General features: G+C 50.8%; 1 protein-coding gene across 1 annotated transcript; it reads left to right on the top strand.

Annotated features, from left to right (window-relative positions):
* Positions 1-174: 174 nt before the first annotated feature.
* Positions 175-2569, top strand: LOC125625684 (putative G-protein coupled receptor 33). The gene is made up of 2 exons (XM_048828034.2): positions 175-192; positions 1514-2569. Exon 2 carries the CDS (start codon positions 1520-1522, stop codon positions 2567-2569), a length of 1050 nt encoding a protein of 349 aa, XP_048683991.2. The 5' UTR covers positions 175-192; positions 1514-1519.
* The last annotated feature ends 10628 nt before the right edge of the window (positions 2570-13197 follow it).

Here is a 13197-nt window from a genome sequence, read left to right as displayed (position 1 = left end):
CAGCTTGTGGATCTCAGATAGCAGGTGAGGGGTGGAGCATGTAGAAGACACAGAGTTAAGGGGAGTGAACTCAACACACAGGGGAGGTCTCCGGGGTGCAGGGGACAGACACACGGACGCTTTGCTGACCAAACACACAGCATCTGAGGCTCTCTCTGCGCTGGGTCTGTGTTTCCACCACTCGCTCCCCAGGTGAGTCAAGACAATGGGCAGAGGGCTCTGTGTTGGGTCTAAAGGGGAATTTCCTTGCTAAGGCCCCCAAGAAGCCACAAAATTTGCTCTTGTAAAGGCAAACTAGTGGGACTCCCTGCCACTGGGTATCAGTGGGGTTAGCCTATGAAACTCACTGCCACTGAGTGAGAGTGAGGTTAGCCTGGGAGACTCCTTGCCCCTGGGTATCAGTGGGGTCCACATGGGGCACTCAATAGACAGAGGTAGTAGGTGAGGTCTGTGACATGGGGGAACATTTCCCACTTCTTTCAGGTGAGTCAGACGAGTTGCTCCCCATTTACACAGAGCAGTCTCAGCAAGTCACAGTATGAAATGTTAGTTTGTACTGACCACGCGGGTTCTTTTTATGGAGGTTGGGGTAAAACGAGGCAAATACCTAGGTGAGTTGATGTACCCCCGACAGATCTCTGCGTACACCCACCCCTGGCTCAGAGCCTCTGCTCTAAGCCACAAGACCCCCCTTTCCTCCCACAACCCAGGAGTTCTGACCCCCACCCCACTCCCAGAGCTGGGCGTAGAACCCAGGAGTCCTGGCTCCCAGCCTGCCCTTCTCTAACCATTAGGCCAGGCTGCAGAGCACAGCGGACACCGTGCTAACAAGGCCGTAAGGGATGCAGTCCCTGCCAGAGGCAATAGCCCAGAGGACCCGGCTGCAGGGCTGGCAGCCCGGCTGGGGGACAGAGCAGCAGCTCGGTGGCTTGAGGCTTCCTGTGTTACAATGAGAGTAAGAAGGACCCTGCACGCTCTCTCGAGTCAGGGTGAAGCAGCAATTCCCGTGGCAGACAGATAAGTACAAGAGACGGGGTAGGGGACGGGTGGCTTTTTCCACCTTGTAGCAGTGAGTGCCACCGGCACCAGCTCAACAGGACCGACCCCCACCTCCCTGAGCCACCCAGTCACTGCCCTGGAGCCAGATCGGAACCAGCAGCTCCTGGTGGGGAAGGCCCCATCTCCATTCCCCACCCCTCTGAGCCAGCCCGTTCTCCAGATCAGCATAGGTGTCTATTTGACCTGCTAAACTGTCTCCGTCCCCACTCCTCCCACATCTACTATCCCTTTTTCCCTCTGCCCATAGTTCTACCCTGTAGCAAGGAGTTTCACCAGCTATAGCCCAGTTGCTGACAATATCTAGCCTGGATATTCTAGAGGAACAGAGGACACCCAGAGAGATCCTCTCTAATGGTGCCTTCCTAAACCCCTCATTTCTCCCTTCCTCTTCTTCCCCTCCCCCTTTTCCTCTCCTCTGTCATCCCTTCTAACCCATCTTCTCTCTCTCCCAAAGGGCACCATGGACCAAGGCAACATGACTCTCCCACCAACCACAGGGGCGAATTCCAGCCAGACCCCAGCAGCTGTGAGCGCCACTCACCTGGCTGCGGCCGTGTTGCTCTTCACCACCTTCCTGGTGGGTGTGGTGGGGAACGGGCTGTACCTGTGGGTGCTGGGGCTGAAGATGAGGAGGACGGTGACCACGCTCTGGTTCCTCCACCTGGTCTCCTGCTACCTTCTCTTCACCCTGCTGATCCCCTTCTTCGCCGTCTATGTCCTCCTGGGTTTCCATTGGGTCTTTGGCATGGCCTTGTGCAAGTTCCTCAGCACCTGCATCTCTCTGGGCATGTTCTCCTCTGTCTTTCTTCTCTCCCTCATCAGCCTGGACCGCTACATCCTCACTCACCACCCCATCTGGTGCCGGCATCACCGCAATGTGCCCCGAGCTCGGAAGCTGGTTGTGGGCGTGTGGCTGGTCTCCTTCGGTCTCAGCGCTCCCTACCTGGCTTTCCAGGAGACCCAGGTGTTGGACGGGGGCAGGATCATCTGCGTTAACAATTACGCCCTCTCCAGAGACTGGAATGGAGCCGAGCCACAGGAGCTGGGGAGACGGGTCCACCTGGCCATCTTCATGATCCGGTTCTTGCTAGGCTTTCTGCTCCCCCTTTGCACCATTGCAGGCTGCTATTGCAGGGTGGGGCTGAAGATGAAGGAGAAGAAGCTGGCGTGGGCTGGGAAGCCCTTCAAAGTCATGGTGGCCGCGGTGGTTTCCTTCTTTCTCGGGTGGCTGCCCTACCACCTCTTCCACGGTTTGAATCTCTACAAGAAGGAGGTGCCAGAGTCAGTGACGAGTGCTCTCATGGTCATTTACACCTTGTCATCCTGCTTCAATGCCTGCTTCACCCCCATCCTTTACCTCTTCGTGGGGGAGAAGTTCTGGCAGGTCTTCAGGACGTCTCTTCTCACTCTGGTCAAAGCAGCTTTTCTTGATGATCTCGGCAGCAGTGCCCCTGAGAATAGTGGAAGACAAGGATCTGAAGCTGAGAACACAAAACAGGTGATGGTCTGAGATTACCCAGATTTAGGGAGAATGGAAAACTTGCCATCCCAGTGGTTCCTAGATCCCTGATGGTTCTAAAACCTGATGGGTCCCAGGTACCTCATTGTTTATAAACCCTGCAGTGCCCCTGAATTCTAGATTCCCTGCTCTCTCCAGAATCCCATACGTTCTAGGTCTCTCAATTTTTTCATACTCAATGGGCCGTCAATGGCACCAAAACAGTAGTCGGCTCCAGACTCTTGTTTGGTTTTGATCTCTCAATGTGTTCTCACCTAAGTGACTCTCTTGGATTCTGCATCACTAGGAGGCTCTGGAATCTCATTTATTATAAGCCTCTCAGTGGGTTCATCCTCAAAGTCCATGGGTTCTAGATTCCTGACTGGACCAAAGACATCACTGGATTCTAGAGTTTTTTCAAACCACATAAAATCCAACAGGTTCCAGATTGCTTGCTAAAAGTTTCATCCTGGTCCTAGATTTCCAAATCATAGAATCATAGAATATCAGGGTTGGAAGGGACGTCAGGAGGTATCTAGTCCAACCCCCTGCTCAAAGCAGGACCAATCCCCAACTAAATCATCTCAGCCAGGGCTTTATCAAGCCTGACCTTAAAAACTTCTAAGGAAGGGGATTCCACCACCTCCCAAGGTAATGCATTCCAGTGTTTCATCACCCTCCTAGTGAAAAAGTTTTTCCTAATATCCAACTTAAACCTCCCCCACTGCAACTTCAGACTGTCTCCCACAGTATTCTTGCCAGCAAGTTAAAGAAGTATGGGCTGGATGAATGGACGATAAGGTGGATAGAAAGCTGCCTAGATTGTCGGGCTCAACAGGTAGTGATCAATGGCTCCATGTCTAGTTGGCAGCCGGTATCAAGTGGAGTGCCCCAAGGGTCAGTCTTTGGGCTGGTTTTGTTCAATATCTTCATTAATGATCTGGAGGATGGTGTGGATTGCACCCTCAGTAAGTTTGCAGATGACACTAAACTGGGAGGAGAGGTAGATACGCTAGAGGGTAGGGATAGGATACAGAGGGCCCTAGACAAATTAGAGGATTGGGCCAAAAGAAATCTGATGAGGTTCAACAAAGACAAGTGCAGAGTCCTGCACTTAGGACGGAAGAATCCCATGCACCGCTACAGACTGGGAACTGAATGGCTCGGCTGCAGTTCTGCAGAAAAGGACCTAGGGGTGACAGTGGACGAGAAGCTGGATATGAGTCAACAGTGTGCCCTTGTTGCCAAGAAGGCCAATGGCATTTTGGGCTGTATAAGTAGGGGCGTTGCCAGCAGATGGAGGGACGTGATCGTTCCCCTCTATTCGACACTGGTGAGGCCTCATCTGGAGTACTGTGTCCAGTTTTGGGCCCCACACTACAAGAAGGATGTGGAAAAATTGGAAAGAGTCCAGCGGAGGGCAACAAAAATTATTAGGAGACTGGAACACATGATTTATGAGGAGAGGCTGAGGGAACTGGGATTGTTTAATCTGCGGAAGAGAAGAATGAGGGGGGATTTGATAGCTGCTTTCAACTACCTGAAAGGGGTTCCAAAGAGGATGGATCTAGACTGTTCTCAGGGGTAGCAGATGACAGAACGAGGAGTAATGGTCTCAAGTTGCAGAGCGGGAGGTTGAGGTTGGCTATTAGGGGAAAAAAGTTCACTAGGAGGCTGGTGAAGCACTGGAATGCGTTACCTAGGAAGGTGGTGGAACCTCCATCCTGAGAGGTTTTTAAGGTCAGGCTTGACAAAGCCCTGGCTGGGATGATTTAGTTGCGGATTGGTCCTTTTTTGAGCAGGGGGTTGGACTAGATACCTCCTGAGGTCCCTTCCAAACCTGATATTCTATGATTCTATGGTCTAGTTCTTCAAGGGCTCCAAACACCTATATGTCTGAAATAGCAATCGGATCCTGTGAATTCTAGATGTGCAGTTAGTTCTAGAAACTCCAGGGTTACAAGTCAATCCATTTTAAAAAAACTATGGAAGCTCGAGCCTTTTACAAGCAAGACCCCTCGGGGCAGCATATCTGGAACTGAGAACATTCTCCGCTTTGAGGGCGAGGTCCATGGAATCACACGTGCATGGAGGGCTGCAGAACAGAGCAGTGGGAGTCACTCCCTGGAGCTGGAGAAGGGAGGAGGACTGGCTGCCTTGCAGGAGGAGGGCAGCAAGCCCCCTGGGCAGAGCAGTGCTGCAGGCAGAGACCCAGGAAGCTAAAGGCAGCTCCTGGCAGGCTGCAGGGATCTGCAGACTGAGGCCCTGACACACGGGCAAAGAGGGTGCTGGAGCCACTGAAGGAAGTGGCTGGACCATGGACTGCAGTTTGCCACTGAAGGGAGTGGCCGGACAGTAGACTACAGGTCCCCCCGGAAGGGGGGGACAGAGTGTGGCGCAGCCAGGGGACAGTGTCACTGTAGGAGGACGCCGTGGTCCTGGGAGTGATGTGGGTCCAGGAACAGAGGTGTCAGCAGGCAAGACACCACCAGAAAAGGGCACAGCGCTAATTCCCTGGACAGCCAGCAGGAGGCACCGCAGTGGTGAGTCGCGCCCCGTCACAGTGTTCATCTGGGAACCCCCCCAGAAAGAGAAGCATAACAAATAATCACCAATTATTTTGGAATATTAAGCCTGTAAGGCAATAGGGCATGGAGTGGACAGGCCAGGTCCTCGGCCAGTGTAAATCAGTGTCGCTCTATTGACTTCACTTCAGAGTTCTCGGGTTCTTCTCCTGCCTCTGGGAGGGGAGCAGGGTCTAGCAGGGTAGAGTGCGGGGACTAGGAGCAAGGACTCCTTGGTTCAATCCCCAGCTCTGGGAGGGCAGTGGTCTCTAGCAGTTAGAGCAAACTTCGTAACACCAAAACGTTTAGTGAATTAGTATCAAGTACGCCAAATTGTTTCGTTCAATCATCAAAAATCGGACATTTTCAAATGAAACATTTTGATTTTCTTTTTCAAAATGGCTTTGTCTTGAAATGTGCTTCAATTTTATTTAAAATGTGTAAAATCTAAGCTCACAAAGAAAACCATTTTCTTCAGACTGAAACAATCACTTTTCATTTGTCAAAAAAATTCATTTGGGGTCATCTCCAAATAAGTGCCCCTCTCCCAATTTTTTGGAATAATTGGAGACCCGAAAAATCAGTTATTAGCACAGGACTTACACGCCATCTGTGGTCCCAGTTCAGCCCCATTGTGGCTGAAGACACCAGGTCAAAGGTGATAATAGAGATGAGAACACAAACATCTCCCTTTCTAGATCAAAATAGCGGTGACCGTGTGTGTCGCTAAGCCCCCTTGTGTCAGCTCAGTGTGGGTGTTACTCACCCTCAATTTCTGGTAGAAGCCGTACCTCGCAGAGGTGTTGTCATAAATATAAAGGGAAGGGTAAACCCCTTTGAAATCCCTCCTGGCCAGGGGAAAGCTCCTCTCACCTGTAAAGGGTTAAGAAGCTAAAGGTAACCTCGCTGGCACCTGACCAAAATGACCAATGAGGAGACAAGATACTTTCAAAAGCTGGGAGGAGGGAGAGGAACAGAGGGTCTGTGTGCTGCTCTTGCCAGGGACAGAACAGGAATGGAGTCTTAGAACTTTTAGTAAGTAATCTAGCTAGGTATGTGTTAGATTATGATTTCTTTAAATGGCTGAGAAAAGAATTGTGCTGAATAGAATAACTATTTCTGTCTGTGTACTTTTTTTGTAACTTAAGGTTTTGCCTAGAGGGGTTCTCTATGTTTTTGAATCTAATTACCCTGTAAGATATCTACCATCCTGATTTTACAGGGGGGATTTCTTTATTTCTATTTACTTCTATTTTTTATTAAAAGTCTTCTTGTAAAAACTGAATGTTTTTTCATTGTTCTCAGATCCAAGGGTTTGGGTCTGTGGTCACCTATGCAAATTGGTGAGGCTTTTTATCCAACATTTCCCAGGAGAGGGGGGGGGGGTGCAAGTGTTGGGAGGATTGTTCATTGTTCTTAAGATCCAAGGGTCTGGGTCTGTAGTCACCTAGGCAAATTGGTGAGGCTTTTTACCAAACCTTGTCCAGGAAGTGGGGTGCAAGGTTTTGGGGAAGTATTTTGGGGGGAAAGACGCGTCCAAACAGCTCTTCCCCAGTAACCAGTATTACTTTGGTGGTGGTAGCGGCCATTCCAAGGATAACGGGTGTAATATTTTGTACCTTGGGGAAGTTTTGACCTAAGCTGGTAAAGATAAGCTTAGGGGGTTTTTTCATGCAGGTCCCCACATCTGTACCCTAGAGTTCAGAGTGGGGGAGGAACCTTGACAGGTGTGAACTGCTATTAAGCACAGGTGCAAAGCAGCTTGAGGAGCGGACTCACTTTTGCAGTATGGCTGCATTGGCCCCCGGTCCTGTCGCGTAGCTGATCTCAGGGGCCATCCAGGTTCGAGGTTTCCTGAAATTCTGCCTCTTTGCTACTTCCCCTCGCTCTGCACCGAGAACATTAGAACCATCTGAAAATGTTCAACCAGCACGTGCGGGGGTGGAGGGGGAGCCGGTATCGCGGGAGCCAAATGACCCCAAATTTGCATTAAAAACCCCACCCCCGCCTCCATTCCAGAGAGCCGTTTTTCAAGGCAGTTTCCCCAGGCACGGGGGCGTCAGTGCAATTTGTGAATATTAACAGCAGCTCGTCATCAGGGCGCTGCATCGCATGAAATCCCCAAGTAAACGACCACCCTTTGCTCCAGCAGACTCCAGCAGAGCCCCTGCAGCTTGGTGCCAGGTGTAAGCCGAGTCTGGATGAGCTCTCCTCTGGCATCTAGTGCTGAGCTGTGGAAAAAGTCTTCGGAAGCTGATCTCGTTTGAATGGACACACCCGCCCTGCCGAGGTGCTCAGCACGGTGGGACTGCTTGCCCAAATGATCACTTGCGGCTGGTGTTGGATGCCCAGTCTCCTTGTTATTGGGGCAGGAGTAAGAAAGCGTTCGCATCCTTGTTGTGTGACCCAAGGGCAGTAGAACTGTATCTTGCACGCCCTCAACTCACCAGCAATCGCTAGGCCGGGGCCATGGGTTCCAACGCCCAATGGGCGGAGACAGGGTGGGGACAGGTACTTGCATCTGGGTGCTGGTTTAGGGTCATAGACACCATTGGACCTTTTCTCTCTCCATGGTATAATAAAAGAGCTAATGTAGATTCAATTGAAAGTCTTCTTACAGGCTACAGAGCTGAACCCCCTGACGCCTAGGTCTAATATTTGGGACAGAGTCTCTATTGCAAGAGACTGCCCAGTGTGCACCACTAGTAAGTCTCTCCCCCTAACAGCTGAGATCACTCACAGCTCTGTTAAGTGGGGGGGGGGGCGCCTGAAGACATCTTGGCAAGTGGCTAGCAAGGTGCCTGGTGGAGAGGCGCGGCAAGCCGGGAGGCTGGTGGAGAGGGGCGGCACGTCACTAGCAGAGACATGAGGCCAGCAGGGTGGCTGGTGGAGCGGCGTAGCAAGTGGCCAGCAGCGAAGCTGGTGAAGAGGGCCAGAGCAGAGCCCTGCAGAGGCCCGGCAATTGGCTGTTGGGGTGACGAGTGCCCGAGCAGTGCCATGTGTAAGGTGCCTCCTTGCCCCCCTCCCGCCTTCCACCCAGGGTGAGAGGTGACCTCTGTGGATGAACCTCTGAAGTCTGGGGCTGCACTGGCCAAGGACAGCAACTGTGAGTGGGGTACAGAGAAGGGATGGGCACGTTAAAGGGACATTGGGGGTTGCTGGACTTAAGACCCTGAGGGGACCTACTTGGGGGTGGGTCTTTTACTCATGGTTTGTGTTTATGAACCCTAGTTGTGGTGTTTTCCCAAATTAATGCTGAAATACTTCCCTCCTTTTATTCAAAGTTTTTGCTACACTCAGACTCTGCTTGCAAGAGGGGAAGTATTGCCTCTGAGAGGCGCCCAGGGGGTGGTGAGTAATTGTCCCAGGTCACTGGGTGGGGGCTCGAGCCGGTTTTGTGTTGTACTGTTGAAAAGGAAATGCTAGATACTGAACCCGGCCCTTGTTGCCGCTGGCTCCACCTGGCAGAAGGGTTACCCAAGTCGATGCGAGTCTGCAACTGGTTTTCAGAGCGCTGTGAAAAAATGAAGAGCGGCTCCTTTGCATATGGCTTTAACTGAGGGCCCTGGATCCCAAACCCCCAAATCTGCCCTATTCACTCCATCACCGCCTTCCTCAGAGACAGCCAGATTCAAGCCAAACCAAGCAGGTGCGTGGATTTCAGAGCATTTTGACTCGTCGGTTCTGACAGGAAAAGTTTTCTCCACAGGCGCAGATGCAGGAGCGCCCTTAGCAGATCTGCTCTGGGAGTCCCGGACCATGGGCAGTTTCGAGCTTAGCGTCGGCAGCACCCAGTTGCACGTGGCCCCCTGAATCCAACAGCCCTTTCCTCTCTGAATGCTCTCATCCAACCCTGGGGCATCAGCCTGGCCACACGTGTATGTATGTATAACTATATATACCCATATACATACACACAGAGATACGCACTAAAACAGGTATTTAAAAACCCAATCGTATCCTATCAGTTCTAGACATTGGAGTGGTTCTTCAACCTCTTCAGTCCTAGGTCTGAAAAAGGTTTTTTAAAACCCAAACTGGTCCTCTGTGGTCTAGGATGTCATATAGGAGGTTGGAAACGAGACTACATAGGACCTGTTTGGGTTTTAAAATTTTGACAGACCTAGACCCCAAGAGGTTCAAGAACCAGCCAAATATCTAGAATGCATAGGATCCTATAGGCTTTTGAAACAAACAGGGACTTGGAAAACATGATCATAGAATCAGAAAAGATTAGGGTTGGAAGAGACCTCAGGAGGTCATCTAATCCAACTCCCTGTTCAAAGCAGGACCAACCCCAACTAAATCATCCCAGCCAGGGCTTTGTCAAGCCGGACCTTAAAAACCTCTAAGGATGGAAATTTCACCACCTCCCTAGGGAACCCAGTCCAGTGCTTCACCACCCTCCAAGTGAAACAGTTTTTCCTAATATCCAACCTAGACCTCCCCCACTGCAACTTGAGACCATTGCTCCTTGTTCTGTCATCTGCCATCAGTGAGAACAGCCGAGCTCCATCCTCTTTGGAACCCCCTTTCAGGTGGTTGAAGGCTGCTATCAAATCCCCCCTCACCCTTCTCTTCTGCAGACTAAACAATCCCAGCTCCCTCAGCCTCTCCTCGTAAGTCATGTGCCCCAGCCCCCTGATCATTTTCGTTGCCCTCCGCTGGACTCTCTCCAGTTTGACCACATCCTTTCTGTAGTGGGGGGCCCAAAACTGGACACAGTACCCCAGATGTGGCCTCACCAGTGCCGAAGAGAGGGGAAGAATCACGTCCCTCCATCTGCTGGCAACGCTCCTATTAATGCAGCCCAATATGCCGTTAGCCTTCTTGGCAACAAGGGCACACTGTTGACTCATATCCAGCATCTCGTCCACTGTAATCCCCAGTTCCTTTTCTGCAGAACTGCTGCTTAGCCATTCGGTCCCTAGTCTGTAGCGGTGCATGGGATTCTTCGGTCCTAAGAGCAGGACTCTGCACTTGTCCTTGTTGAACCTCATCAGATTTCTTTTGGCCCAATCCTCCAATTCGTCTAGGTCACTTTGGATCCTATCCCTACTCTCTGGCATATCTACCTCACCCCCCAGCTTAGTGTCATCTGCGAACTTGCAGAGGGTGCAATCCATCCCATCATCCAGATCATTAAAGTAGACATTGAACTGTGACTTGTGACCCAGTGTTTGTGGTACCCCAAACTGAAAATGCCAAGGTGAGGGTGGGCTGGAAAAAAGGAGAGCAGATTCTCTTAAAACTGGTGGTTAACACGGTAGTTAGATTCACCAACCAGTCACACACCATGTTCCTGGTCCACAACACAGGTTATTGAGAAGCCAAAAGAAAAAGAAAGAAATCACACAGACCCCTGTATTGCATTCCAGTCACAGGCTCCCAGTCAGCAAATAACTCCAGTAAAGTGAGAAGTTACTTAAATTCTGTTCACTATACAAAATATTCTGGTCCTCAAAGGGCCAACCACATTCCCAGTTCAATACTAGTTTGGATCTTACTCAAAATGCCATGCTGCCAGCCAATCCTTTCGTATCTAAAAACTAAAGGTTTTATTATTAACTAAAAGAAAAGAAAGAGAAGAGAGTTGTTAAAGGGTGAAAGCAATCAGATACGTACATATGATTTCTGAGTCCATAGATCAGGTTCCTCGCAGTACTGGCGAGTTTGCTGGCTTGTAAAGTTCTTCTGGAACACGCCCAAAGCTTGGATGGGCCTGTCAGATCTTCGTTGAGAGCTGCAGTGTGCAGAGAAGTTGCTCCAGAGTGAGAAGCTGGGTTGAAGACAAAATGGAGAAGATGCAGCTGCCTTTTATGTTTGCCACGTGGCTTGTACATCCTCTGTCCCAAACACAAGCTCCCACCATATGCACATGGAAAAGCACTTGGAGTCCACAGGCATCTCCCTACATGTCCTGCTGACTCATAGGCGTGTCCCCTGGCTTCTCCCAACGGGCTCATTGTACAGCTGATTGCCCTGGATGGGCCATCCAACAGGCTGGATAGTGCAGATGCCAGTGTGACTGGGGGTGTCACCCAGATTGGAGGGGATCTCGCTGGGCACCCTTTGGTCCTCCAGAATATCCAGACTGGATATTCCCAGAAACTGGGCTATAGCCGGTGGAACTCACTGCTACAGGATAGAGCTGTGAGCAGTAGGGGAGGACAAGGGGGATAGAAGATATGGGAGAAGTGGGGAAGGGGACAGTATAGGAGATCAAATATACAGCTATGCAGAGAATATCATGTAGCTGTGATCTGGCTGGCTCAGAGGAGCAGGGAATGGGCCATGGGTCCTTTCCCCTCTCAGGTGGCCAGCTCTAATCTGGCCCCAGGGCAGGGGATCATGCCTACTCAGTTAGGGGGGGATCGGTGCTCTTGACTCTTAGCATGCAGGAGCTGGTGCCAGTGGAACTCACTGCTGCAAGGAAGAAAAAGCCACCCCTCCCCCACCCCATCTCTTGTGCTCATCTGCCAGTCACAGGAACTGCTGCTCCACCCTGACTCGTGAGAGGGTGCAGGGTCCTTCTCACCCTCATTGTAACACAGGAAGCCTCAATCCACCGAGCTGCTTCTCTGCCCCCCAGCCAGGCTGGCAGCCCTGCAGCAGGGACCTCGGGGATTTTGCCTCTGTCTGGGATTGCCTCCTTCACAGCCTTATTAGCATGGAGTCCTGTCTGCTCTGGAGAATGGCCTACTGGTTAGAGAATGCGGGAGGGGCTGGGAGCCAAGACTCCTGGGCTCTGGGGGGACGTGGGATCCTGTTGCTTAGACTCCCCAAAGGAGGAACACCTCATCTGATTAACATGAAACAAAACAGAAAAATTCACCCACGTCACAGACATCCCCTGCTACCTCTGTCTATTGTGTGCCCTGTGTTAACCCCAGGGCTATCGGTGGCAGGGACTTTTACAGGCTAACCCTTCTGATACCAGTGGCAGGGAGATTTACAGGAGAACCCCACTGATACCCAGTGGCAGGGAGTCCCACTGGTTTCCCTTTACAAGAGCAAATTTTTGTGGCTCCTAGGTGGCCTTAGCAAGGAAATTCCCCTTTAGACCCAATGCTGGGCCCTCTTCCCATTGTTTTGACTCACCTGGGCAGCAGGTGGTGGAAACACGGACCCAGCAGAGAGACTCAGATGACATGTGTTTGCCCAGCAAAGCGTCTGCGTGTCTGTCCCTTCCTCAGTACTTCCCTGTGTGTTGAGTTCACTCCCCTTAACTCTGTGTCTTCTACATGCTCCACCCCCACCTGCTCTTTCAGGTCAAAAGCTGCAAACCAGAAATGGAAATGATCATTCGGATACTGTCTTAGCAGAGCAACCACCTAAGAAACAGCCATTGCTTTAGAACTAGCTCCCACTCCCCTCTCACAGCCGGGGCTGGAGCCCAGTGGGAGGTGGAGTCATGGCCTCAAGCCCCGCTGTCCCTCAGTGCCTCAGTTTCCCCATTTGTAAAAACTGGGGGACTGCTCCTTGGCAATGTTCTTTTAGATCTACTGAGGACAAGCACGAGAGAAGAACTAGCTATTGCTCTTATAATACACAGACTCTCCTATAATACACCACACCCAATGGATTTTAAACCATTTGGAAATCTAGATCCCCCATGACATTTTTAGATCAAGCAAAGAAGCTGGAACCTGTTGGAGTCTATATGGTTTTAAAACACTCTAGAATCCACTGCGGTCCTAGCACCAGTCAGGAATCTAGAACCCATGGACCCTATTGAGTGTGAACACTTCGAGAGACTTAAAACGAATATTCCAGAGCCAACCAATGACACAGAACCCATGAGAATCAGTTAGGTTAGAATACATTGACTCTGGACCCAGCTAGAGATCTGGAACCCTTAAACACCCATTGAGTTTCATAATGTTGTGAGACCAAAAACAAATGAGACTCTGGGGCTGGCTAGTGCTCCAGAACCCTTAACGTCCATTGACTTTGAAAAAATTGAGAGACCTAGAACACATGGGATTCTGCAGATAACAAGGAATCTGGAATCTCAAGGACACTGCTCGGTTTGTAAACATTGAGATACCTAGAACCCATCAGGTTTCAGAACCA

Source organism: Caretta caretta, chromosome 24, assembly GCF_965140235.1.
Source record: "Caretta caretta isolate rCarCar2 chromosome 24, rCarCar1.hap1, whole genome shotgun sequence".
NCBI lineage: Eukaryota > Metazoa > Chordata > Testudines > Cheloniidae > Caretta > Caretta caretta.
The sequence above is the reverse complement of the archived record's forward strand: the minus strand, read 5'-3'. Positions and strand labels throughout refer to the sequence as shown.